Genomic DNA, 25,703 nt, shown 5'->3' on the forward strand with positions numbered 1-25,703 from the left:
GCTCAGTGTGGAGCCCGATGCTAAGAATAAAATCTTTATTCATCATATTATCACTCACTGAGTAAACATATTAACCAGAAGGTAATGACCATTCAGTTTGGAAATGTTTGTCAGACCAGAGCTAATCACATTTTTGTGATCCAATTTTCTTAAGTCATGTATACGTTTTCCTTCAGAGAAAGTATTCTGATATTTTATCCATATCATGACCCTTGTATATACAAAGAAGGCCTATTTACTCATAATTATCTCCACAAAGTTCATATTCATGTGATGTTTTGATGGTTTCCAAACCATTTTCACAGTCTATATCTGTGGCATATATCTGTAAATATTCTTTTTAAAATTTTTTTTAATATGCATTTTTTCAGGGTACAGGTCTGTGAATCATCAGTCTTACACAATACACAGTGCTCCCCACAATACATACCCTCCCCATTGTCCATCACCCAGCCACCCCATCCCTCCCACCCCCCTCCCCTCCAGCAACCCTCAGTTTGCTTCCTGAGATTAAGAGTCTCTTATGGTTTTGTCTTGTTTCATTTTTCCCTCCCTTCCCCTAGGATCCTCTGCCTTGTTTCTCAAATTCCTCATATCAGTGAGATCATATACTTGTCTATGATTGACTTTTTTCGCTTAGCATAATACCCTCTATTTCCATCCACATCGTTGCAAATGGCAAGATTTCATTTTCTGATGGCTGCATAATATTCCATTGTCGTGTGTATACATATACATACACACACACACACACACATACACACCACATCTTCTTTATCCATTCATCTGTCGATGGACATCTGGGTTCTTGTGGACATTGCTGCTATAAACATCGGGGTGCACGTACCCCTTTGGATCCCTACATTTGTATCTTTGGGGTAAATACCCAGTAGTGCAATTGCTGGGTCATACGGTAGCTCTATTTTCAACTTTTTGAGGAACCTCCATACTGTTTTCCAGAGTGGATGCACCAGCTTGCATTCCCACCAACAGTGTAGGAGGGTTCCCCTTTCTCCGCATCCTTTTAGCCATTCTGACTGGTGTGAGGTGGTATCTCATTGAGGTTTTGATTTGGATTTCCCTGATGCCCAGTGATGTTGAGTATTTTTCATGTGTCTGTTGGCCATTTGTTTGTCTTCTTTGCAGAAATGTCTGTTCGTGTCTTCTGCCCATTTCTTGGTTGGATTCTATGTTCTCTGGGTGTTGAGTTTGGTTAAGTTCTTTATAGATTTTGGATACTAGCCCTTTATCTGATATGTCATTTGCAAATATCTTCTCCCATTCTGTCTTTTGGTTTTGTTGACTGTTTCCTTTGCTGTGCAAAAGCTTTTTATCCTGATCAAGTCCCAGTAGTTTATTTTTGCCCTTACTTCCCTTGCCTTTGGCGATGTTTCTAGGAAGAAGTTGCTGCAGCTGAGGTCTAAGAGGTTGCTGCCTGTGTTCTCCTTTAGGATTTTGATGGACTCCTGTCTCACATTTAGGTCTTTCAACCATTTGGAGTCTATTTTTGTGTATGGTGTAAGGAAATGGTCCAGTTTCATTCTTCTGCATGTGGCTGTCTAATTTTCCCAACACACTTTGTTGAAGAGACTGTCTTTTTTCCATTGGACATTCTTTCCTGCTTTGTCGAAGATTAGTTGACCATAGTTTTGAGGGTCCATTTCTGGGCTCTCTATTCTGTTCCATCAATCTAAGTGTCTGTTTTTGTGCCAGTACCATACTGTCTTGATGATGACAGCTTTGTAATAGAGCTTGAAATCCGGAATTGTGATGCCGCCGGCTTTGCTTTTCTTTTTCAACATTCCTCTGGCTATGCGGGGTCTTTTCTGGTTCCATACAAATTTTAGGATTATTTGTTCCATTTCTTTGAAAAAAGTGGATGGTATTTTGATGGGGATTGCATTGAATGTGTAGATTGCTCTAGGTAGCACTGACATCTTCACAATATTTGTTCTTCCAATCCATGAGCATGGAACGTTTTTCCATTTCTTTGTGTCTTCCTCAATTTCTTTCTTGAGTATTTTATAGTTTTCTGAGTACAGATCCTTTGCCTCTTTGGTTAGATTTATTCCTTTGTATCTTACGGCTTTGGGTGCAATTGTAAATGGGATTGACTCCTTAATTTCTCCTTCTTCTGTCTTGTTGTTGGTGTATAGAAATGCAACTGATTTCTGTGCATATTCTTAAGTGGTATTGTTGATTATATGCTGGCAACAATTTTATATCCAAAACCTAAAATCCTCCGCCAGCATATTGGAAGACTTTGCACTACTTGGGAACTGTGTTTCCTTTAAAATAAAAGAATCACCTTATTTCCTAAAATAACTAACTCACTCTTTATGACTAAAGTCAGTGTCAGCAGCAGCCTGGTTTTGCTACTGAAGTCTCACCAGTGAAGAATGTCGTAGCATATGTCCCTTTTCTTTCTTTCACAGCAATTTAAATGGCAACAGTACTTCTAGCAAAAGAACATCCATCCAATAATACTAGGACCACAAACATCCAAACTAAAAATACTTTTATCAGGTGCAGACTTTCAGTTAAAGAGTGATTCTGAGGAGCCTTTTTCTAACAGGGTTCAAGTATTTGTGATGAAATTTCACCACCTAGTGACCAAAATAAGAAATAACTTAAAGATCTATTCAGATCACCAAAGGGAATAAAATCGAAATCCCTGACTTTCACATAAGAATTGAGCTGACAGTTGTTCACTACATACGACTTACTGTAACTGAAAGCGAACATGTTCAGGATAAGGTCATTTTACCCATCAAGAGTCCTTTCAAGACGCACATTCCCAAATACCTAATTCTTTCAGATGACTGTCCCTAATCTCTACAGCCACATGGCTGCTACATTAGGCCCGGGTTACAGCCTTCACTGAGAAGGGCAGTAAAATACACACATTCACGTCAAAGTAAACGCACGCCAAGGTCTCACCTGAAGAGATGTACGACCTCCAGAAGATGCGGTTTACATGACCAAGAAGGGAGAGAGTAAAATCACAAAAACTTTAAAAATGAACTAAAAAAAGAAACCCACTAAGAGAAATACTCTATTTCAAAATAAAGAATTTCAATGAAAAGAAAAAGCATCTAAAATTGACACTCGATTAGAAGTGACCCAACATGGAGAAGCCTGACAGAGGAGAATGCAAACGGGGACAGCAGATCAGGAATGAGAAGTGAGGGCACCATCTCTGAAACGGCTGGCTAACATCTAAAGCATCTTCGTTTATAAAGTTCAAAAAGCAAGTGCTTTTAAGGCAGAAGAAGTTCTAATAAAACTGCTTTTCTGGTTGTTTTTCAAAACCTGCTTCATAAATCTGAAGGAAAAAAATGCTGGCATGAGCTAGTATCTTACTACTAACAAAGTTTATATTTCCTCTTGAAAAGACAGCAAGTCGGCCAGGATAATGAAGAAAATGCTCAGTCTGAGGCACATATTTATTCTATAATGTATTATTCACGTCCGTCAGTACGATAAGAAATAGTTTTCCCCCCAATGCAACGCCAAAGGCTGGCCTGAGGGACGGCTCAACCGCAAGCTCCTACCTCCTTAGCACTGAAAAAGCAATGCTCCCCCCAAAACAAGGGGAAGCCCGAGACTAGAGGCACACAATTTACATGAAAAGCAGAGAAAACATCTACCATCTGAATTTTTAAGTGAGACAGAGAGAAGATAGCAATTATGACAACAGGCAGACATGGCCTGTGCATTTTGAGCACATAGTCTTACCACCACCTCTTTGCAAAATCCACCAGAGGCATTGAAGTCTGGATCCAAAGCACAGAAAGCAGACACACTGTGCAAGGACTCTGAAACACCTGTAAAAACTGACCTCAGACTAGGCCACAAAGAAAGGCTTAATTCCAAATAATCGATACCATACAGACCATATTCCTTGAACATGAAATTTCATTACAAATTGTCCATAAAAAGACTTTCTAAAAACCCTTATGTTTCAAAACTAAAGAACAGGCTCCTAAATAGCCCACATGATAAAAAAAAAAATAAAGCATTTCAGATTAAAATTCAAGAAACTTTTAATATTAGTATTTAATAAATTTAAATAAAGCACGCTTAAAGAGAAATGTATAGCCTTGGGGCACCAGGGTGGCTCAGTCGAGCATCCGACTCTTTGATTTCAGCTCAGGTCATGATCTCAGGGTCCTGAGATTATGCCCATGTTGGGCTCTGTGCTCAACACAGAGTCGGCTAGAGATTCTCTCTCTCCCCTCTGCCCAACCCCGCTCACATGCACCCCATGCGTGCACTCTAAAATAAATTTTAAAATAAAAAAAAAAATGTATAGCCTTAAACATAATTCGTTTAAAATGACAAAGACTAAAAATGAACGAGCTAAGTATTTTACACAAGAGAATAAAAACGTAAATAACCAAAGAAATTAAAAGGAAAAATAAAGAAATCAATGAAATGAAAACAAAAGTGAGTATCTACAAAACCAGAAGTTGAGTCTTTGCTAGATGATGCCTGTTTCAGTAGTTTCTTTAAAGTCTCATCAAAGGAAAAAAAAACCAAAATTTTTGGAAGAAAAGGGAAACTGTTAACTATAGATATATTTTTAAACTCGTAAAAGCACCGCTGAAACATCTTGGTGCCACGGCTTTGTAAAATGTGAAGGACACAGTTCCCTGGAGAAAGGCTGGGGAGGGCTCGGCCAGGCTCTCCCTCCCACAGCAAAGCTTCCTGTCCCGTGTGCAGCCCACACGTGGGGGATGTGCCACTTCCAGAATCCCTTGGCCCCCGGCCAGGCAGCCAGCCTCCTCCACTCACCCATGTGCCTTGCAAATATTATCGTTTTTGGAGCGTGCCAGACAGGGAGAAAACTTGGCAAATTCTAGTCTGTGTGGAAGCCCTGATCATTAGCTAAGCGAACCGAGGCCTGGAGTAACTATTTCACTTCATGGTCCCTTCGTGGCAAAGATCTGGCCAGTACCATGGAAGTGGCAGTGAGATGCACAACTTCCAAGAAGTCATCTCCAAGGAAAGGGGTGTGCTCCTCTCCTCCTCTTCTCTACCCCTCCCCTCCCTTCCTGCTGGCTGCACCTGGACAGCCTCCTTGGGCCATGAGGTGCCCTGAGGGGCCCTGAGGCACAAGGGTCACAGCTGTGGGGTGACGAGGCAGAAGGCATCTGGGCCACAGCCACCTCCAGACTCTGACTCAGGCGCCAAAGCACTTACCACCTCAGTTAAGCCACTAATGCCTTAGATCGCTCCTTCACTCACAGGTCAACCCAATCTTAACTGATTCTTAGAGATTACCAAAAGAAACTCAAAAAGAAATAGAAAAACGGAATATACCCACTCAAGAAATTGACCTGGTAAAACAAACAGAAATGACTAGTTCAAAGGAACAGAAAAGCTATAGCAAGTTGTCAACACTAAGAAAAGAGCAAGAGGAGAAACCAGCAGTCAGGATAGAATAATCATCAGCCATTAAGGAAATGCAAATTAAAACACCAAAAATTAGAAAGACTGAGCATTCCAAGTGTTGATGAGGACGTGGAGGAACTGGGACTCGCAGATGCTGTGGTGGAAATGTAAACAATGCAACCACTTTGGAAAACACTGGGCAGTTTCTTAGAAAGACCAACATATGCTGACTGTGTGAGCCAGCAGTCTCGCTCCTCGGTATTGACCCAAAGGAAAGAAAATCTCTGTCCGCACGGGACTCACACGTGAATGTTCTCCATAGCTTTACTTGCAAAGGACCCAAACTAGAGACAGCCCAAACGCTCCTTACCTGACAAATGGACACACACCCTGTGGTACGTCCATACAGTGCACGACCCAGCAATAAAAAGGAATACTGTTACAAAAATAACATATCATCAAAATAATCATGACAACTGAGAGCAGCCTGAGCAAACAGGAGCACATACATTCCTGGGAAACACAGACCAGAGGGACCAAAAGCAGAGCAGCAGCCGCTGGGCCCTGGCGGGAGGGGGGGCATGGGGAGCCGTGGCCGGAAGGGGTCCCACAGGGCACAGGCCACTGTGGGGGGCGATGCACACATCCACCGTGCTGACCGTGGATGGCCCAGACACGTGGAAACAGACTCTCATTCCACGGCCCAGCCACTGGGGGAGTAATTTGGCCGTAGCTGGTGAAATCGAAGCTCCGCACACGCTCTGGCACAATTCTGAGTCTGGGCGTGGACTCTAAAGCAGGATCGAAAACTCCAGCCCCAGGCTGGGTCCTGTTGCTGTGAATCAAGCCTCATTGGAACGGAGCCACACACAGGTGTTTACTGCTGTCTACGCTGTGACTGCTCTCAGGTTCTATCAGCAGAGCTGAGAAGCTGCGACAGATCGTATGGCTCCTTAGCCTAAAATATGTCCTGTCTGGCCCCCACGCGCCGGCTGACAGTGAAGGAGCCCGTGAGAGTTTGTGACAGGGGAAGGCCACTGAACCTACGCCCACCAGCACAGGAATTAATGAAGAGATACTGGAAAACCAGTCATCAGTTCAGATGAATGACCCAGATGCCCAGGTCTCCCCACAGGGAGGGTCTCAGAACAGGATGCTGCCCGAAGAAAGCACCTCGCCTAACGTATCCGCAACAGGGCAAGATGAAAACCCGCAGAACAGAGGCAGCTGCGTTTAAAGCAGGTGACTGACTGCTCGAGGGCCGGCGGGGTTGGGGCCGAGGCAGAAAGGACATCACCTTTTCCTTACATTTTCATTTCTTTTATTTTAAAAACTCTAAGATGTTTTTAGAAGACCAGTCAGTGAAATTCAATTCCGATGTTTCTGAGCATCTGTAACAGACAGCGCCCCAACTCTGAAACACTGTGCTCTTTTAAGGCAGCACGTGTTCACCAAACAAGGACACTGTTTCCTTTTATCTTCTAAAGTCAGAGTACCCACTCTGAAATGTACTCTTCAGTACACAGCCCGAAGCACAGCCCTCGTGTGCTCTGCATGGAAAGCAGGGCTATAAAATTTACACCAACTGAAGCCTCGAAGGTTGCCCACATCAACAGCCTGGAGGGACACACTCAAGGTTTCCGAGTGGGTCCCAAAATACCAGGGACACAGGACAACCCTACGAAAAGGACTAGGTTAAAATGCCACAGCGAGACAACAGCCTGCATAAAGGCGGTCCTCCTTCCGGACGAGGCAGCGGGGGCGCCGTCAGGCGAAGGCCTGCACAGCACTCTTCTCCTGGGACTGTTCCCGCGCCCCTCCGATGTCGCTCGCAACTGTCCAGTCCCCTCACTGGCTGTTTCCGGCCACGTCTTCATGAAAAACTAGGACATTTTAGGCAGAATTATCTGTGTATGTGTCTGTCAGCTGCCGATAAAACTATCCAAGAAATGTCTTCTGTTACAAAATCAGTAAGTGAGGATATATTCTCATTTTTGGAAGTGGCTATAGCAAACCTAGCCATGACATTTGAGGCATGCTATGTGGCCTGCAGGTATTCACCCCAGGGTCACATGCTCAGGGGCGGTGGCTGGCAGGAAGCTGTGTGTCCCAACAAAACCACATCCCACAGCTGCAAGGAAGACGGCTGGGAGGCCAGGTTCCAAAAGCACCCAGATCTAAAAGCCAGACTTGAAAACTCCCCAGTCTCTAATTTTGCAATCAGCCAGGGCCAGGCGCCCAGCCTCCCAACTCCGCAAGCAGGGGGAAGGGACTGGACAAGGCAGGACGGCGACAGCCACGGGGTCAGAGCAGAACAGGCCTCTGGCCTTGATTCCTGAGCCCCCACCCAGGACACACTGGAGGAGCCCTGAGTTTTCTATCCTCCCAAACAAGGAGGTGGGAGGGAACTTTGAAGTCCGTCAGCAGACTCTGCTGATCAGCACATGTGCATAACTCACTCCTTACCTTCTCTCCAGGTCTGGGCGCCCGCTGCAACTTCTCATAATCTTTCTTGGTCTCCAGAATTTTTTTCACAAGTCCTCCTGTTGAGAATCAGTGGTTTTATGTTATTCTCTAAGGATCTATTCTATTCTAAATGGGTAGAGGGGTATTCTTCCTCTTTCTATACTGAACACAGCTTCAAATAATCTTTATTTGATAAAAGAGTCTACAAGAGACTGATATAGCTGGTGGTGGAAATTAACCATCAAATCTTAGAGTGTTTCAAAGAAATCAGCTCCTGAAAGGTAAAAAAAAAAAAAAAAAACAACTTTGGAAATAGAAAACAATTATGAGGAAATGTAGATTAACATTCTAAAAGATAAGCATCCGTCACAAACAGGTGTGACAATTCTGAGCTGTTTCTAAGCACAAATACTCCTTTTATACTAGGGTAAGACTCTTCAACGTCCTTTAAAAAAAAAAAGAAAAAAAGAATTGCCTGTGGGGTAAATGCCACACAAAACATTTTCTTTAGACTACTGTCTCATCCAAATGCGCATCCACATGAAGCTGGCCGCGCACAGCCTCGCAGCACCTGGACGGAGGAGGGCGCGCCGTGAGCAGCAGTGAAGACTCGTCCGCACCGCTAAGGGACGGGCGTCAGTACACGCCGCCAAGTCGCAAAAGCACGAGGGAGACGTGGAGGTACTGGTAAGAACACACACGCACACGTATTAACTTGTAAGTTTTTAAATCAAAGTATAAGCCGTATTTCTTACTGTTACCTACAGGGGGAGAGGGGAGGGAGAGGACAGGGTGGAGGCCCCTAATCTCAGAATATATCTTGTTTGGTACATTTGACCATGGAAATGTGTCTATTTTACATAAATAAAACAAAATTAAATTAGATTTTTCAGTGCCTAAAAACTGAAACCAAAATGAAACTAATAAACTTAACAACATCAAACTGGCAAGCATAGCCTAACAAAGAATTGTTCTGTAACTTTACAACAGGGTAATTGGTTGTCCATCCCTGACGGGAACATACCTGAGAACAGACAGACCCCGAGAAAAACCCTACAGTGTCCCCAGTAATCTGTTGTCACTAATAGCCGGTGGTGTTCTAGAGGTGCTGTGCGTGCGTGCCAGCCACAGGGCGAAGCAAACAGACGACTGACGCTGGGAGCCAGGACTTTTGGCATGAGACAGACATGCATGTATAAACTCAAAAATTTAGGAAAGACTCTAGAACAGTAAAGCTGCACTGGAAATACCAGTATGAGCTTGGATATGTGTTCTCATGTAAAAAAAAAAAAAAAAAAAGGTAAGAAAACCCCTAGAAACAACGACCAACCCAGAAGCAACACGCAGCCAGGCTCCTTGGAGAAATGGAGGGTTCCAGCCTTGGAGCAGGAAATACGCAAAATGAGCCTGAAACATCTGGTCCTCTCAGAAAACAAGGAAGCTGCAAAGTCTCCCAGGATGTGTCAAAAGGCCCCAGAGAACTGCTCCAACAGGCTCCCACTGATTACATACTAGACAGTCTGAACGTCGCTGACAAGAACTGATCTGGCGTGAAACGAGGCCCATCAAACACGTTAGAGGAAAGCCCATGATCTCATACAGATATCGTACAGATACCAGCAACCACCACCCCACACGCCCTCTTCAGTCAGCGTTGATGGCACCGGGACACAGACTCACTCTGAGGAAATCCCTCCTCCTAGGGGCTATGCCACGGCACAGGCAGAGGCTGGGGGCGGGGGGAAGCCCTGCACCACCGTGTCATCCAGCCAAACCTCGAGGAAGGGAGGGCGGGATGAGAGTGTCGCCATCTTGCAACCCTTAATGATCCAGGCTAACGTCACAAGCAGACGTCAGGAAGAACCAACACCACCTACTAGTATTCCTGCCCCAAATCTGCATCTGATCAAGTCTCTGGAACCAAGTTACAAGAATAGAAGAATATGTAAAAAACCATACCACGCGCAGGTAATGAGCAACACTCCACTATGGGAAACTCTAAAGGACAACCAACCAGCTTCCTGTGCAAATACATTACAAGGGAAAGGGGAGGGACGGCCGTACAGGTTAAGAGAGACCTAAGAGTTAGATCGATTGACTCCAAAGCAGGGACCTTATTTGGATTCTGAATCAAACTAGAAAAAAATATACAAAGTAACTGGAAAAACTGATGATATCAAGAAATTGTTTTGTTTTTGTTTTGTTTTTTAATATACAACAACAGAATCATGGTTATGTTTTTTTGAAAGGGAGCCCTTATCTTCTAGAGCTACACCGGACACGTTAAGCGAAGAAACGATCTTCTCTAGGACTTGAGAACAGTCTAGGGGAACAGGGGTCGGCGGCAGGCAGAGGCTTAGAGAAAACGCGAGCCGATCACCATTGACACCGGGTGACGAAGGGGTTCATTGGACTACTCTCTCTGCTTCTGGAGATGTTTGAAATCAAAGAAGATACTTGGGAAGAGGACAAGTACTATTACAAGTGTTGTCGATTGGGGAACGACCCCAGAGGTCAAACCTCTAATCTAACTGCACACCACGTCGGAAGCTGCTGACAGCAAGCCCCAGGGTCCCGGGGCCCAGTGCCCATGGTCTCCCAGGCTAAACCCACCAAGCGAGGAGGAGCCCATCCGTGCCCCGGTGTCCCACCGATGCTCATCAGACCCCTGAGCAACACGGGGCGCCCCACCCACAGTCGCGCCCGCCACGTCCGGCACTCACCGTGCTTCTCCTCAGCCTCCACGTCTACTACAGGGACCTGGGCAGGAAAGCAAGGAGGAAAAAGCTGATTCTCGATATGCTGCTTCCATGGATCTCCTCAAAGCAATGACAAAATTAAAGAAGGCAGAAATCTGACTGAACAATCAGACGTTTTGTCTACGTGCACCTAAATGCTGGAGTAGGAGTTCCAGGGCCGTCCAAGGGCAATGACAGAAACCGAAGCTCCTGTTAGCTCACCATTTCCAGTTCTGACATCTCAGGAAGCTGGGGGGCAGCCTCCACCACAAACTGACCGTCTTCCTCATTGTCAGAGTTCTGCGCATCTACAATCACATTGGCAACGAGTTTACCACTCCCTGTCCTAAGAAGAAAAAGAAATTAGGTTACAAGAGAAGGGCTGCTGGTCGCATGTCTGCATCAATCCCCTGCATCCCAGGCTCCATGGGAGGAGTTTAACCACCACCTACCTCTAGAACGTCACAAAATACAGGCAGAAGCTGAGTGAAGACCCAGGCCTGGCCCCCGCCCCCGGTGGCCTCTCTCCACCACACCCAGCCCCCACCCCACGCCCGGACCTCACAAGGGCCCTCCGAGCCTCACTCCTCCCCTGGCTGCACTCTCTGGACACCAGCCCTCCACCTGCAGCCCCTCACCTGGAGGGCCCTATTCTTCCACATCGCTAACATCAGGGCAGGGGTGGCGATGTGGCCCCAGACCCCTGCTCCAACACAGCGGCCTCCTCCTGGCTGCCAATCCCTGCCCAGCACCTCCTCTCCACCAAGTCCTACCATCGCTCTGCGCCAGTCCAACACCCAACTGCCTGGCCACCAGGCCTGGCCCTGTCCTCCCAGGTGACTACCTCCATCCGAGGGGACCTCCTGTGGCCACCCGCTGGAACTGCCCCACCCACTGTCACCCCACTGCAGGCCACTGCCAGCTGCCCTCTGCTTATCAGGCCCTCACGCCCACCACACTGTGCCTGGGTCACAAGGCTCCAGACCCAAACACCCACCAGCTCCCATCAGCCCCACCTGCTTTCACTTCTTTCCTACCAGCTTAGCATAACCACGCTTTACCAAGTGCCCTTAACTCCCCTGCCCTACGATCGCTCTAGCACACAGGCCACACGCGCACACGCACACACGCACACCCTTTCCCTTGCTTCAGGACAATACATAAGGTCAGGAGGAAAACTGCACTTGCGTATGAGCTCTCAAAACAGTGCACGTTTGTCCCAAACACCCTCGGCTCCTCTGCCGGGCCCTTCAACCCTCACGAGCAACGTCCTGCCTCCACCAGGGCCAGCCTCACCGCACCCCGTACCTCTCCCACGCCCTGCGCCCCTCGAGCCCCTCCCACCACCATCCCTCATCAGCAAGCCCTCTCCATTCTCCCCCGCCTCAAGTAGCACCCTCCCGTGGCCAGGCCCAGAGGGAGGGCCAGCGTTCTCCTTGTGCTTACTGTGTCTTCCAGATTATTCCCTCTAACGTCTGCCAACTCTGAAGCCACACCACCAGCCTCTCTGGCCCTCAACCCCATTGTTACTGCCACCCCCTGCCAGCCACCAGGCATCCCTCTGCACTCCCGGCTGCCAACACTGCCGCTGATCGAACTGAGAAGTGGCCCTTCCCAAAGCCTGGCTCTAGGACCCCCAAGCCTTCCTGCCACCATCCTGCTTCCGAATCACAGCCACACATCCAGGGTCACCCTTGGGTGCTGCCACCGGCAGCAAGCCCCAATCTCAAATCCGAGCACCCCACTCGTGCACCACCACGGCCCGCATTTCCATCTCTGTGCCCGCCCAGTGTCTGCACCCAGCAGCCGCCCACAGCTGGAGAACAGAGTCCACAGCAACACCGACTCCCGTCACTTCACCCGACGTGCACCGGAGGCGGCCCAGCGTCCTGCTTCCGCACGCCGCACCACAGACCTCGGGGCCTGCGGTCCTCTCGGTGGGGCTGCCTGTCCACTGGGGATGTCTGGCGGCATCCCTGCCCCACTCCCTAGCTAGATGCCAAGAACCTTCCCTCTAGACCCTCCCGGTCCTGATGCTACTCAGGGTCTCCAGACACAGCCCCACAGGAGGCTGGGGGCGGGGGGGACACGACCCCAGATGAGGACCCTCTGCTCCAGCCCAGGCAGATGCCCGCTCTCTGGGAGCGCAGCTCCAGGCCTCCCTGACCACCCTCGCTCTGGGCTCACAAGACAAGTGGGGCTCCAGGGGGCACTCAGCTTCCCGAACTCACCCACACGCCAAGTCTCCACCATCTTCTCCAAAGCCAGTCCGTCTGCGTCCCCTCACCACTCGGGGACACTGTTCCAACAACCCTCCCACCCCGCGGCCCCTACAGCACCAATCCCCCGTCTCCAGTGGATCGGTCCCGTCACCAGTCTCCTCATCGCAAAAACAGGAGCGAGTCACATTCCCGACACCATCCCTCCCGCCACCTACGGTGTCCTTCCTTCATGTCCCTGACAACAAGGCCACACCTGTCTCCAATTCCTGTCTCTGCTCTATCACAAACCACTCTGGTCCAGCCCGCTTTATTTTCCTATTTTTTGGGTTTGATTATCTGTATTTTCCTCTAAAGATCACACTACATCCACAGGGATATTTGTAACACTTAGAGAACCCTGTCTGTGGCTTGCTTTTATATCGTTTAGGACTTTCTGACCTTTTGTTTTACATTTTTGTACAATTAAACCTTGAAATCTTTTTTTCCTAATTTTCCCTCATCGCTTTTATGCTCAGAAAATCCACCCCCACCTTCTCTCAAAGAATAATTTCCCCATGTGCTGTAAAGCACGTTTTCTCTTCAGCTAACTGAAGTGTGTGGTCGGCGTGTGGCCTGAAGTCAGGGCCTGACCCGGCTTTCCTCTCCTTCTCAGGTGGCAGCGGCCCTGCCCCTGCCCCTGCACCCCACCCCCAGCACAGCTCCCAAAGGAGGCCTCACCTGTCTGGTGTCAGCGCCTCCACACTGTCTTGGTGCTTCACCCGGGGAGGTGCTGGTCTCGCGCTCCCAGGCCGAGGTATTCTTCTAAACCCAAACATGGGAAAACCAAAAAGGGGATAGGACACACTTGCACATTTATTAAAAGTGCACGACAGAAAACCCAGGTCAATGTTACTGCTAATTTCCCACCATCAACATGCTAATCGGGACACAGTCTGCAGAATGTTAAGAACATTCCATTAATCTGACAGGTTTAAAAGTATCCGTCTCTTAATCTTATGTTTTCATTAATTTTAAGGCTCAAAAAGGAATCATGTAACTCTCAGTAATCAAAACATAATTTACCATAATTATGAATTTCCCTAAACCTTTAAAATGTCCTATGTGTAGTAACTTATACCCAGTATAGGAAAATTAAATAAATGGTTTCTGCTTTCTTTGTACAAGTATTTCCTCATAATTGAACTCAAGCACTAAACAAACTGCAGAAGGTGCAGAGAGAAGCAGGCAGCGGCCTGGGCATTGGACAGGAGCCCACGGACCTGATGTTGGCCGGGAGCTCACTCGGCAGCTCAGAACTCTCAGACACCTCGGGCTTCTCTGGGCCAGAAGGTCCCACTTCTCCTTCTGAACCATGACAATCCAGTGAGCAATTCACAAAGGAAGAAACACAAACAGGTAATGAGTATTTGAAAAGACAGCAGTTAAATAATCGCAAATATAAATGAGCTTTATTCATCTATCATTTTCATGAAGATAAAACACATTTCTTATCTAGATTCGGTAAGATCTGGGGAGATGGGTGCACTCAAACCCTGGAAATACAAACTGGTTCAATTTCTTAAGAAACAGAATTCAAGAGGTAGGCTGATCCAGTCAAGCAATTTAACATAAAGGAAATACAACCCGAGAGGGATGGACGCGTGTGATCCTGTGTGTCAAGATGTTCACCAACCACCACTTGTGTTAGTGACGGTGGGGGGTCACGCGAGCAGACTATGGCAGTCACTCGCCAGACCTTTTGCATAAAACAGTGTCACCATCCTAACACATAACTGAGGACAGTAACGTATCTAATAACACACACACACACACACACACACACACAATGGGTGTTCTAGAAGGACATTCATTTAGGTTAGAAACAGTGTTTTTCATTTCCTTCTTGATATTTTTCTGCATTTAAAAAACTTTCTACTTTGGGTATACATCCAATTGTTTTTATAATCTGAATAAAGCTTTCTTCATTTTAATAAAAAGATTTAATCAGTAAGTAACAACCCCTAACTATTAAGGCAATTAAATTTATTCCTGCATTTTAAGTAAAAGGGCTTTGTGTTTTAGAAATCAGACTTTGTAATTTAGAAAAATCAGACTTTGAATTTAGAAATATACTTTTTATTCTGGAAAGAACCGTAATACATTCTTCCAGAACATAAGATATATAAATTAAATCTTACAGTGGTAGAGTTACGTTTCCTTCAATTACCTTCACTAACTCACAGTGTAAAACAAATCTGACAGTACATGTTAGTGTCTACACGCACACGCACACAATTTATACCAAATACACGCAGTTCAGGCCGTTCCTCACCTGCATCACTCGGGGAGCCACCTGCAAAAAAAAAGAAAAGAAAAAAAAGGACATCGGAAGACCGACTTCTGTGTTGGTAAAGCTCAGTGTATTAAGTAGCAGGACTAGGGCCAAACACTAAGTAATGGGACACCCGTCAGGGAACACAGAGCCTTTCCTAGGGTCCCACTGCCATCACTTTATTTTCAAAGATCGAAAGACAAAGAACAAAGCGCACTTTGAATTCTAAAATGCTATTAATGAAAAGAGGCAACAGGAGTACGAAGAAAGCAGGTCACAGACATAAAGGAGAGAGATTCAAGATGAGGCAATAGCGGATAAGCCAGGGAGCGTGAGGGACGAGAAGGTGTGATGCCCTTTTCGTGACAGGGTCACAGCAACCAGGGCCCTCCCTCCCTAGCTCGTCAGCAACGGCTCTTCCATCAGCTCCTGAACGAGGACATTTCTCCAGCTCCCCATGGGCCTACCTCCTCCTTCCAGTGCTGCGTTTTAGGGACAAATGGGACCTATGTGGCCCCCAGGAAATGAGCGGGAGCACTGTAGGGAGGGGAGACTCGAGGTCACAGAAGATACTCTCTGCCCGACACACCTGAGACACAGGACCACATCTGCAGAAGCGACAAAACAGCACGGTCCAAATCGGAGCCAAGGACCCCCGGGAGCTGCCGTGCAGCCCCCCATAAACCACAGCCCCACCTCCACACAGGGACCCTTCACACGCACGAGGACTGGGCCCGGGTTACCCTGAGGACACACGGCGCTCCTCAGACACCTCAGTCTGTCTGCTGGGGCAGACTTCAGAACTCTGGCCCTTCTGGGCAAGGGGAAGCGGGGGGCCCTACAGGACCTATGTGTACGGAACACAGGAACCTCCCAGGGGTCACACTGCACAGAGCAGAGGACAGGCCCCGCTCCCACAGAGCCCGACGAACTGCGGGTTAGGAGGGGCCTGGAAATCATGTTTCCGGACAGCGCCACTAGAAGGATGGGGTGACAGCAGTGGGGGCTTGGGCCCGACCCTGGGCAGCAGAGCCTCTCCTTGACGTCTTGCCACCTGGAGTGCGCTTGGCAGAGCCCAGCGTGTGGCAGCCGCTGTGCAGCCTGGGGCCCTGGATTCCAGACCCCTGGGCTCTCCTCCAGTCTCACAGCATCAGTGTTGGGGACAGACTGCGGGTTCATGTGCAGCTGCTGGATCTCAAGGCCGACACCCAGATGGACAGTGCACGCAGCAGGCCCCCCCTTCGCAGATGGCGTCTCCCACCCCTCGGCGGGGGCTCCTGCCTCACAGACACTCAGGTCTCCTCTGGACCCGTCACCAGCTCAGCCTCTTTCCCTCGCCCTGGCGACCAGACCCCTGGCCACTCACACGCCATCTCCGGTGCAGACCTTGCCTGAAGCACCCTGGAACCTGCCCGTCCCCCGACCGCCCACTCCAGCCCAGGCCGCTCTCTCCTGGACCGCTCACTAAGCCTCCCAAACTGACGTGGCCCACACGTGACTGAGCCGCTCGCGCCCACAGCGGCATGGGCCTCCCGCGGGGCTGGCCCCCTTGCTCGGCCCCCCGCCCGAAGGCTCTGTCCAACCCCACCCGGGGGCTGAGCCCCTGGCGGCCCAGACCGGGCACAGGGCGTCCTCCAGGCGGGCTCTGCTCAGCGGGGCACCACTGCACCCGGCAGGCCGTCGGCACGCATTTCGGTGCACGCACACTGACAGGCACCAGCCCTCCCCACGAGCGGGGCTCTGGGGCGCCAGCGCCCCGCCAAGCCTGCGAGGAGCTCCGGGCCCCGACAAACGCCGAATGTGTGCTTCACCACAGCGTAAGTGCTGAGAATATTAGGCCAAAAGCAGAATCTCACCGACGCACAACTTCAGACACCCAGAAAACATGACAGACAGAAACACCGGGTCAGGACGGCGCTTCAAAGTCCTCTTTGAACGTGAGATCTGGGTGAAGTCTGAGTGGCGTGCGGCTCGGCCCGTGGGACTCCCCAGCACGGACTCTGAAGCTGGTTTCCGGGCCTTCCGACGCCACCTGGGCTCCGCACGTTACCTCCGAAAGAGCGCTGGGGACCCGGGAGACGCCAGTGCCGCCACACAAGGACAGCGTGCCCTACCCTAGCTGATGCAAAAGGGCAAAAGGGGTCCTTCACCACATCCGGTCCTGCTGGCGTGAAGGACCAGGGACTGGACCCCGTGTGCGTCCGAGAGCCGAAGGGACCCCGCGGCTCTGGCCGCCGCCCTCTGGGGAGAGAGGTGCCCCCCTGTGCGTGTGGAGCGGCTCAGGCTCCCTCACCAGGAAAGGAGTGGAGAGAGGGTGTCCTGCTTACCTTTCTGCTTCACTGCTGGTTCTGCCTCGACGTTCTCACGCCACAGACTAGCTGAATTATCATCTGAAACACTAGCTGAGTTAGTATTAGCTTCTTTTGTTCCTGACAGAAAACAGTTTAAAATGAGTCATTACGATGTGCACGGCAGGCTGGTCCTCTATGGCTTCATTAACAGGGAGCACACACACTCATCCACGCTCTCCCACACGCGAGCTTACAGAACACTGGCCAAAGGCAGCTTTTGAGAACTCACACCAAGAATGTTCCTCCCAGCTGCGGCTGTGGGATCAGGAGAGGGAAGGGGTGCCCGGAATATGAGAAAGCCCCATGCTCACTCAGCCCAGGAGGAGGATGGGGTCCCCACAGCCAAAGCAAACTGGCCCCTGCACCCCCATTTCCAGAACCTTCCTGACACTACCTGTCTCCACCCACCTCCCCACTGCGGCCAGGCCCAGCTGAGAAGCTGCAGATAGGTGACAAGTGCAGCAAAGCAAGAGGAAAAAAACTACCTCTGGCATAGTCCACAATCCTAGACATATTCAAAGCTCCCGAAGCCTCATGAAACTACTGACTAATGGGCCAATGTCTATAAAAATAAAAAAATATCAAATACCCAAGAAATAAAACATTTTTTATATTAAAAATAAAGGGGGGGCAGGGAGGTGCTGAAGGAAAAGATTTTTAATGTGGTAGGACTCAGGGTAGAAAACTAACCCATCACTAAAGGACCCCCACTCTAAAATGAAACCAGGAGACAAAAATAAAGTTAGATAAATGTTCCCTTTCCTGAAATACAATCTTATAATTTCTTAAAAGTATTCAAATAAACAGTTTATATCAGAATCAACCTATCATTAGCCATCAAAGAACTGAATTTATGTAATAGAACTTCATACAGTAGATGACATAATTTTCTAAGGAAATTTTTTTTCTTTTTTTTTTTAAAGATTTTATTTATTTATTTGACAGAGAGAGACACAGCGAGAGAGGGAACACAAGCAGGGGGAATGGGAGAGGGAGAAGCAGGTTCCCCACAGAGCAGAGAGCCCGACGCGGGGCTCAATCCCAGGACCCTGGGATCGTGACCTGAGCCGAAGGCAGACGCTAATGACTGAGCCACCCAGGCGCCCCAGGAAATTTTTTTCAATCTATAAAAATGATAATTTAAACAGCCCGATTCAAGTAATTATTTATGATATCTAAGGTAGCCAAAGAATCAATATGAAATACTAAAACAAATGTAAAAATAAAATAAGCTTGGCAATTGTAGATTATCTATTTTTAAAGAAAACATGCAAGAATTTCAGATTGTTACATTTTATTTGAAAATGTCAAAAATTTCCTACACTGTTCAAAACCTACCAGCGCAATAAGTAACTTCCAAATGCAACAACTTCTGTCCAGAGCTGGAGGGGACTGATGACACTCTGCCCCATTTCCTCTCTTCAAATGTCTAGTGGCATTTTTTTTTTTTTGAGAGGCCTATGATGGTTGTTTTAACATCTTTCCTAATATTTTTAAACTTTACTAAAACTCTGATACACAAACACAACAGAAAAACAAGCTACAACCAATAATACTAATACTAATACATACGATAATAATAATTTTAATAATATACAATCAATTCTTAATCATAGAGAACAGACTAACCAGTCTGCCAAATAACAGCTTTAAAGAAAATAAATAATACACCCACAAAATATAAAAATTATTATGAACTGGCAAAAAAATCTGTTGTCTGAATTATCAGTAATGAATGAACCTGGTAGGTAAGGATGTGGGCCTTGGCGTCCTGATTTCCTAAGTTCCAGGGCCCCAAGGCTGCACCTTGAGCAGGCTCCTCGCCTCTTCCGAGCCAGTTTGCCCCAGCTTACGGTGCTCTGGTAAAGAGATCCTGTGCTTCACAAAGCAGGGAGCGCTGTGCCTGGCCAAGCGCCCATCTGTCAGTTACCATCCCTGAGACTCACCAGGTACGGCCCACAACACAGCCCCAAGCAGCTTCCCACTGTGCCCGTGAGCTGCGCAAATTTTAGCAGCACAGAGCTGCTAACTACATCCAAGTGTAAATGCGAACAAATAACCAGGCCTTAAAGTGAGGGGCTCCACCTGGCCCAGCGATCAGTCCCAGCACCCTGTTAATGGGACGCAGAAACACTAGTGTATCCAGATAGGACACAAGATAAAGGCACAGCGTTGCCTATGTAGGGGTCAGAGCGAAGCCAGATGTTCCAACCCAAATCTAATGAGGATTTTAGATCAAACAGAAACACGGGGAGAAGCGGGGGGGAGAGCAATGTCATAAGTGAAGCGACATTACAAGGAAATGGACGTGTCCAGAGAGTGGAACATTCTACAAGACAAGCAACCTCATCTCTTCCAAAGCCAGTGTGCGAGACTAAAAGGGCAAGGTGGGGGCGCACAGAGGGTGGGGGGGCTGTTGAGATTCGAGTCATTTAAAAAGACAGAATAAAAAATATACAGTGTGTTCATCTTAATGGAATTGTTTTTTTTTTTTTTGAAAAATAACACTTTTGAGTCACTAAGATTTCGGTACTATTGGGGAACAGTCATCCTGCTAGAGACAACAATAATGTTGTGGCTGTGTCTGAGCAGGTCTTTTTTGTTTTTTGAGCTGCAGGCTGAAGTATTTAAAGTGTTAGGGTGTTTTGATACACTTTGAAATCATTCATAAAAATACATGGCTCTAGATGAAGCACATATGACGAGACATTAGAACCACTGAATCTGTGTGAGAGGTCGAAGGGTGCTCATCACTCTTCCTACTCCTCTGCATTTTTCGTAATAAAAAACTTTACACGATAAAACAGACATGAGTGACGGGACCCAAGCAAGGTGAAGACACATGGAGGCACAGGGTTCCAGGAGAACCCGGACCGTCAAACGACTGCAAAGAGAACGAGGCTCATCACACAGCGGGCATTCCGAGGGGGCAGGGAAGAAATGGTTCGGGTCTGAGAAAGCTGTGGGTAATTTCCTTGTTGAGCTCTCCAGCATCCCTGAAAGACAAAGCGCACGGCCGCCATCAGGCGCAGGCTGGCCCAGGTCTGCAGGCCCAGCGGGTGGGGCCTACAAGCTCAAGGTGCAGGGCAAGCGTGAGGAAGGGCTCCCTGACCACCCAGGCCCTGCATCTGGAAATCACACTCGCCGAGAAAACCAGCAGCTGTGACAACCGCTGACAAACCCTGAATCCCAGAAGTCAAAGGGCTGGCAGCACAGCGAAGACCGGGGCGGGGGAGGGGAGGGGGCGCCAGGGGTCCCAGGACCAGCCGGGACCAGCCGGGACCAGCCGGGGTGCAGGGCCCCTCCCTGGCCACTAGGTGGCGCCAGGCTCCGCTCGAACGTCCGCCCAGCTCTCCACCGAGAACCACGGGTGTGGCAGGGCTCCCGCTCCCTGGACGCTGAGGTGTACCTAGTGTCTACAAGGTGAGGATACACGTCTGAACAACCAGTGCACTTCATTTTAAGTCCGTGATACCATCTCAGCGCGACACGCCTCACCTGACGTAGGGCTCGCGGTCACTACGGCGGGATCTACAAAGCAGATCCGTAGGCACACCTGGGACACACCAGCCACTGTATGGAGCCACCTCCCTGAGTCTCAAGGCAGGTGTTTCTAGACCCACCTACCCCGAGGTCACTGTGGCTCAGAGAACGTACCCCTGAAGCTAGCTCACGGCCAAGAGGCGGGCAACGGGAGGAACGGATCTTCCCGCTGGTCTGGGACAGGGCAGATCTGCCCACAGGGGCAGCACCACCCAGGCCTCTCCTGCCGCACAGGGACTGCCCGGCGCTTCCCTGCTCCGACCAGGCTGGACGGGCCCCCAGCCGGGAGAGGCTCCCGCAGGGAGGGAACACGTACACTCTCACAGGATGCAGGTGAACCGCACCCTGCGAGCCCGCGGTGGGGGTTCCTGAGAACCCACCCCGCTCCCTTCAGCACCTCCCAGTCGGTCACCCCACACCGCTGAGCAACTAGATAAACCACGGAAGGCTGACCTGCTTGGAGTAAGACCAGTCAAGACCGCCTTCTAAGAGGACCCCTTTTACGCTGCGCCCCTGCTGAGCCAAGGATGCAGCAGCTACCTGCAAACGCACCTGCTCTCGAGCTCGACTTCTTAAAGGGAAAGCGCTCACTCGCATTCAAAGATGCACTTACCATTATTCTAGCTACAGGCGCAGAATTTTCAAAAATCAAAGCGATACAAGTTCAGCCTAGACTAGACAAATTTTTGTCTTTTCTTGGAGCGAAGATTTACACTATATTTTCCCCTAAGTGTCACTCAAGATTTTTAATATTTCTGAAGAATTTAGTTTAACATCACAGACAGCAAATACTGATCTTCACCCAGGATTACCCCATTGAAATTCCCAATTCACAGGTCTCATTGCTCCACCCCAGCAGGCGAGGATGCATGCGCACACCGCAACAGAAGAGGGCAAAGCCCCAGGGAACAACCTCCCCAGTGTGCCCTGGCAAGCACCTTAAAATCTTTATTATGGGGCATTTTCTCAACACAACACAGCAAAGCAGGATGGGAGAGCTGAATGACCATTTCTGACCACCCACATCATTTTGTAAAATTCCAACAGCAAGATAAAGAAAGCATCTTGATCTAGATGCAAAAGTAAGTTACATATAGAAAAGCATGTAAAAGTTAACTAAAACTGAGTTAATATTCTTTATCATATAATTCAGGAAGTTAAAGCAAGTGGCATATAAGTGATTTCTGATCTTCACTTTCTCTTGGTTAGAAGAATAAAATATGTAACTATGTTGAGAGGTAAATATTTCATATCAAGGTGGTGAGGAATGTAAACTAAAGAATACCTTTTTCTTACCGATTTCTGAAGTGGCAGTTTCCTGATCTGCTTCATGATTTAATCCAGACACTATGGGATCTAACATTTTAGCTGAAATAGTATCTTCCTTTCTTCCTGACGTAAAATGGTTAACGACAGATTAAAACGTTGTAGAAGTTTTTATATGCGGGTGCTCTGGTCGGGACAAACAGGGGTTTACACCAGGCTCACACTACCTCGTCCCCTCCGGGGTCACAGGAGGCCCCCCCACCGCCACTCCTCCCTCCCAGTGCTCTCCGAGCAGGACCCCGTGGGTCCTGGCCGGCTCTGGGGTTCACCATCTTTATCTCCACACTCCCCTACACTAATTTCACATGGATCTTCATGTGACGGCAGGAAAGACCACCATGTAAAAAACCCCAACTTCTTTGATTTCACCTTCAGTCGCCCCAACTCCCTCCCCAAATGGCTCCGCTCTTGTCCTGACACACTACTGGGCTGCACTGCAGGCACCTCAAATCCCACCTGTGGGAAAGAGAATGCGTGGCGTTGTCCCCCATCCCAGCAACTGGCTTTTCCCAAAGCCTTCGCACTCCAGCAACAGCACCACGTGGCTGCCCAGACCCCTCCACGGATCTTTTCGCTGTGCCCTCTCCTAACAAGGGCCACCCAGTCACCCAGCCACTCTGTCATCCCTTCCATCAAACACGTCCTCAACCAGTGACACTCGGGTCCCGGCCATCAGTCTCACCTGGACAGGAACTGCTGTCCAGCCTCTGTACTTGCCTCTCTCCACTCTGAACAGGGGATGATTCTAACACCTGTCAAATCACGCCTCTGTCCTGCTACTGTCCTCCAAGGACTTCTGCTCACACTCACCACAAAACTCTCGGCCTCCGTGGCCCAACACCTCGGGCCTGCCTATTCGTGCAGCCTCTTCTATCTCTTTGTGTCGTGTCCCCCCCCCCCCCCCCACCCCGCCCAGCCTCACTGCTGGGCCTCCTGCCACTCAAACAGGCAAGCCTGTCCCCAGCTCAGGGCCTCTGCCCATTCCTGGACACCTGCATGTCCTCCTTCACCCGAGTCAACTCCCTGTCCAGACGTCCCCTCCTCAGAGCCTCTCTGCCTGTGCACCCGCCCCTACATCCCCACCCCTCTCGGCTACGTTTTCCATCAGAAGACTCATCACTAACATGAAAGTGTACACCCTGTGGTCTCCTGATTATCTGACTTGTCCCTCCACATTATGTGCCCCAGAAGGGCGGGTACGCCATAAATATCTGCAGAACGAATAAAGGAAGACTCAAGGGGACAATCCCAGCCCGTGACTGACTTGGAGGAAATGGGCAGGTAGCTGGGGTGACCCCAGAGCTCAGCAGGCAGGGCTTACGTGCCCTTCTGCCCCTGCTCCGCTCTGGGCCCAGGCCCCGTGTCCAGCAGGGCTCCACCCACAGGGCTCCCCCAGCTCGGTGGTCAAAGGGAAGCAAAGGTTCCGACTCCCCGACATTCGCAGCCTCCACTGGGGCTTGTGTCGCCTTACCGAGCTGTTTCACGGCATGCTCCTTAGCTTCGCTGTAGGAAGAGTTACGTTCTTTTTCAGGGGAAAGACTATTTTCACTCGTTCTAGAGTCCCTTCTTAGCTTCGCTGTAGGAAGAGTTATGTTCTTTTTCAGGGGAAAGACTATTTTCACTCGCTCTAGAGTCCCTTCTTAGCTTCGCTGTAGGAAGAGTTACGTTCTTTTTCAGGGGAAAGACTATTTTCACTCGTTCTAGAGTCCCTTCTTCCTGACATGAAATTGCATAATTAAAGTTTGTATTAAGCTTAATTTGTAATTCTGCATAGTATACCCACTCATAGTACGTTATTCTGCTATAATGTGCTACCTAATAATAAGCCAAAAGTATCATATTCTTATGAAGAAACTTTTTTGGATTCTATAGAGATTCTACAATAGCTTTAAGATTCTAAATATGTTTAACAAACATGATACCCCACACTCTAGTAAATGCAAGGCTTCTCCCCTCGGGCAGAACATGGAGGTCCTGTGCCTCCTACACCTTCTGAATGCTGGACGTTCGCCCAAATGCGGCCCATTTAAGTAAGGCAGAAGGTCAGGGTGGAGCACCAGCCGTGCTGGGGGAGGATGTGCAGTGAGGTCCATGCCCAGCTCACCGGCAGGGAAGGAAAGAGTCAACGAGCTTATCGACAGCTGGGGAAAGCTAGTCTCAGAAAGCCGGCAAACCTCTGTAATTCTCTAAGAGGCCACAGAAAAGGAGCCCTATGGCGCAAACTCAGATGCACACGCCCCAAGTTACTAGAAAAGAAGACGGTAACAACTGTCAGCTCACAAAAAAATCACAATTCAACAGAAGAACTGCGGGCTAAGATTGAACACAAGGTGAGGTTTGCGGTGCAGTGACCACAGTCCATGACACTTCTACACTCCAGCAATCATCACTGGCACCACTAAGAAGATGCCATCTCTAAACAAACTAAAAACAAACTGTCGTGACCCGTGACTGACACAGCCCAGCACATGCATAGGGAGACTCCCATACTAACTTGGAATCAGAAGTATCCAACCTTCCCCAAATAATGAAAGCATAAGTTTAACTTAGAGTCTAACTCAATCCTGGTAAATTTATTAGTTCTGTTTGTGGATGGGGAGATTCTTTGACTCAATGGTTTTAAAATAATCTGGAAGAGTAAGCACATAAAAGGGCTTAAAATTAACGATTCTGGAACACCTCGTGAGTTACTCTGAAATGGAGAGCATCACCTTACACCATGAATTAAAATAAGAAATAACTAAAAAGATTAAATATAAAAACGCATGACAAAACACAAATCTTCATCTCTCAAATCTCTGGACAAACTACAAAAAAAAAAAAAAAGACTGGCCATTTCCAGTGCATAAAAATTAAACACTCAGGCAAATCAGGAACTAACATAATGAACAGAAATGAACTGGTGGGGGGGGGGGGAAAGAGACAAACTGGCGGATGTCCTTAACATACAGTGAGCTTGTGCCAATTAAGAACAACACTGAAACAGCCATCACAGCCGTGAGGAATCCCACCGAGAACAGACAAGCCCGAGGAGCCGATACAAATGACTCACACACATAAAAATGCACAACTGCACTAGCAATTCAAAAGAGACAGCACTGTTCGTTTTTCCCCTCCCAGACTCAGCAGCAAGCCTTGGACACCGTGGAAAAGGTGTAGGGCTGGGGGCACGGTCGGCTCACCCCGCAGCCGACCCCGCCAACAGCCCTGTCCCCAGAGACGCCCGCGGAGGGACAAGCTCGCGAAAGTCTCACGTACTATTCTGAAGTGGGGCTTTCTGTCTCAGCGCAACGTCCACTTGAGAAACTCCAACTGCGGCACTCCTGCCGTGCAGCTCCAACTCTTACCA

General features: G+C 48.7%; 1 protein-coding gene across 6 annotated transcripts in view; it reads right to left on the reverse strand.

Moving 5' to 3' along the window:
* TRAF3IP1 (TRAF3 interacting protein 1) overlaps window positions 1-25,703 on the reverse strand; it is a 65,728-nt gene that overhangs the window by 28,625 nt on the left and 11,400 nt on the right. The window contains exons 8-15 of one of the 6 annotated variants that reach the window (XM_035006754.1): window positions 22,325-22,420; window positions 17,462-17,563; window positions 15,135-15,155; window positions 14,083-14,167; window positions 13,541-13,624; window positions 10,824-10,947; window positions 10,587-10,623; window positions 7,864-7,940 (exon numbers count right to left, since the gene is read on the reverse strand). In XM_035006754.1, the coding sequence (XP_034862645.1) occupies window positions 7,864-7,940; window positions 10,587-10,623; window positions 10,824-10,947; window positions 13,541-13,624; window positions 14,083-14,167; window positions 15,135-15,155; window positions 17,462-17,563; window positions 22,325-22,420 (626 nt within the window). Of the gene's footprint in view, window positions 1-7,863; window positions 7,941-10,586; window positions 10,624-10,823; window positions 10,948-13,540; window positions 13,625-14,082; window positions 14,168-15,104; window positions 15,156-17,461; window positions 17,564-22,324; window positions 22,421-25,703 lie in introns of all 6 variants that reach the window. The other 5 variants (XM_035006751.1, XM_035006750.1, XM_035006749.1 and 2 more) reach the window with 5 other exon arrangements.

The sequence above is a fragment of the Mirounga leonina genome, unplaced genomic scaffold (assembly GCF_011800145.1).
Source record: "Mirounga leonina isolate KUSES-001 unplaced genomic scaffold, KU_Mleo_1.0 Mir_151, whole genome shotgun sequence".
NCBI classification, from domain to species: Eukaryota; Metazoa; Chordata; class Mammalia; order Carnivora; family Phocidae; genus Mirounga; species Mirounga leonina.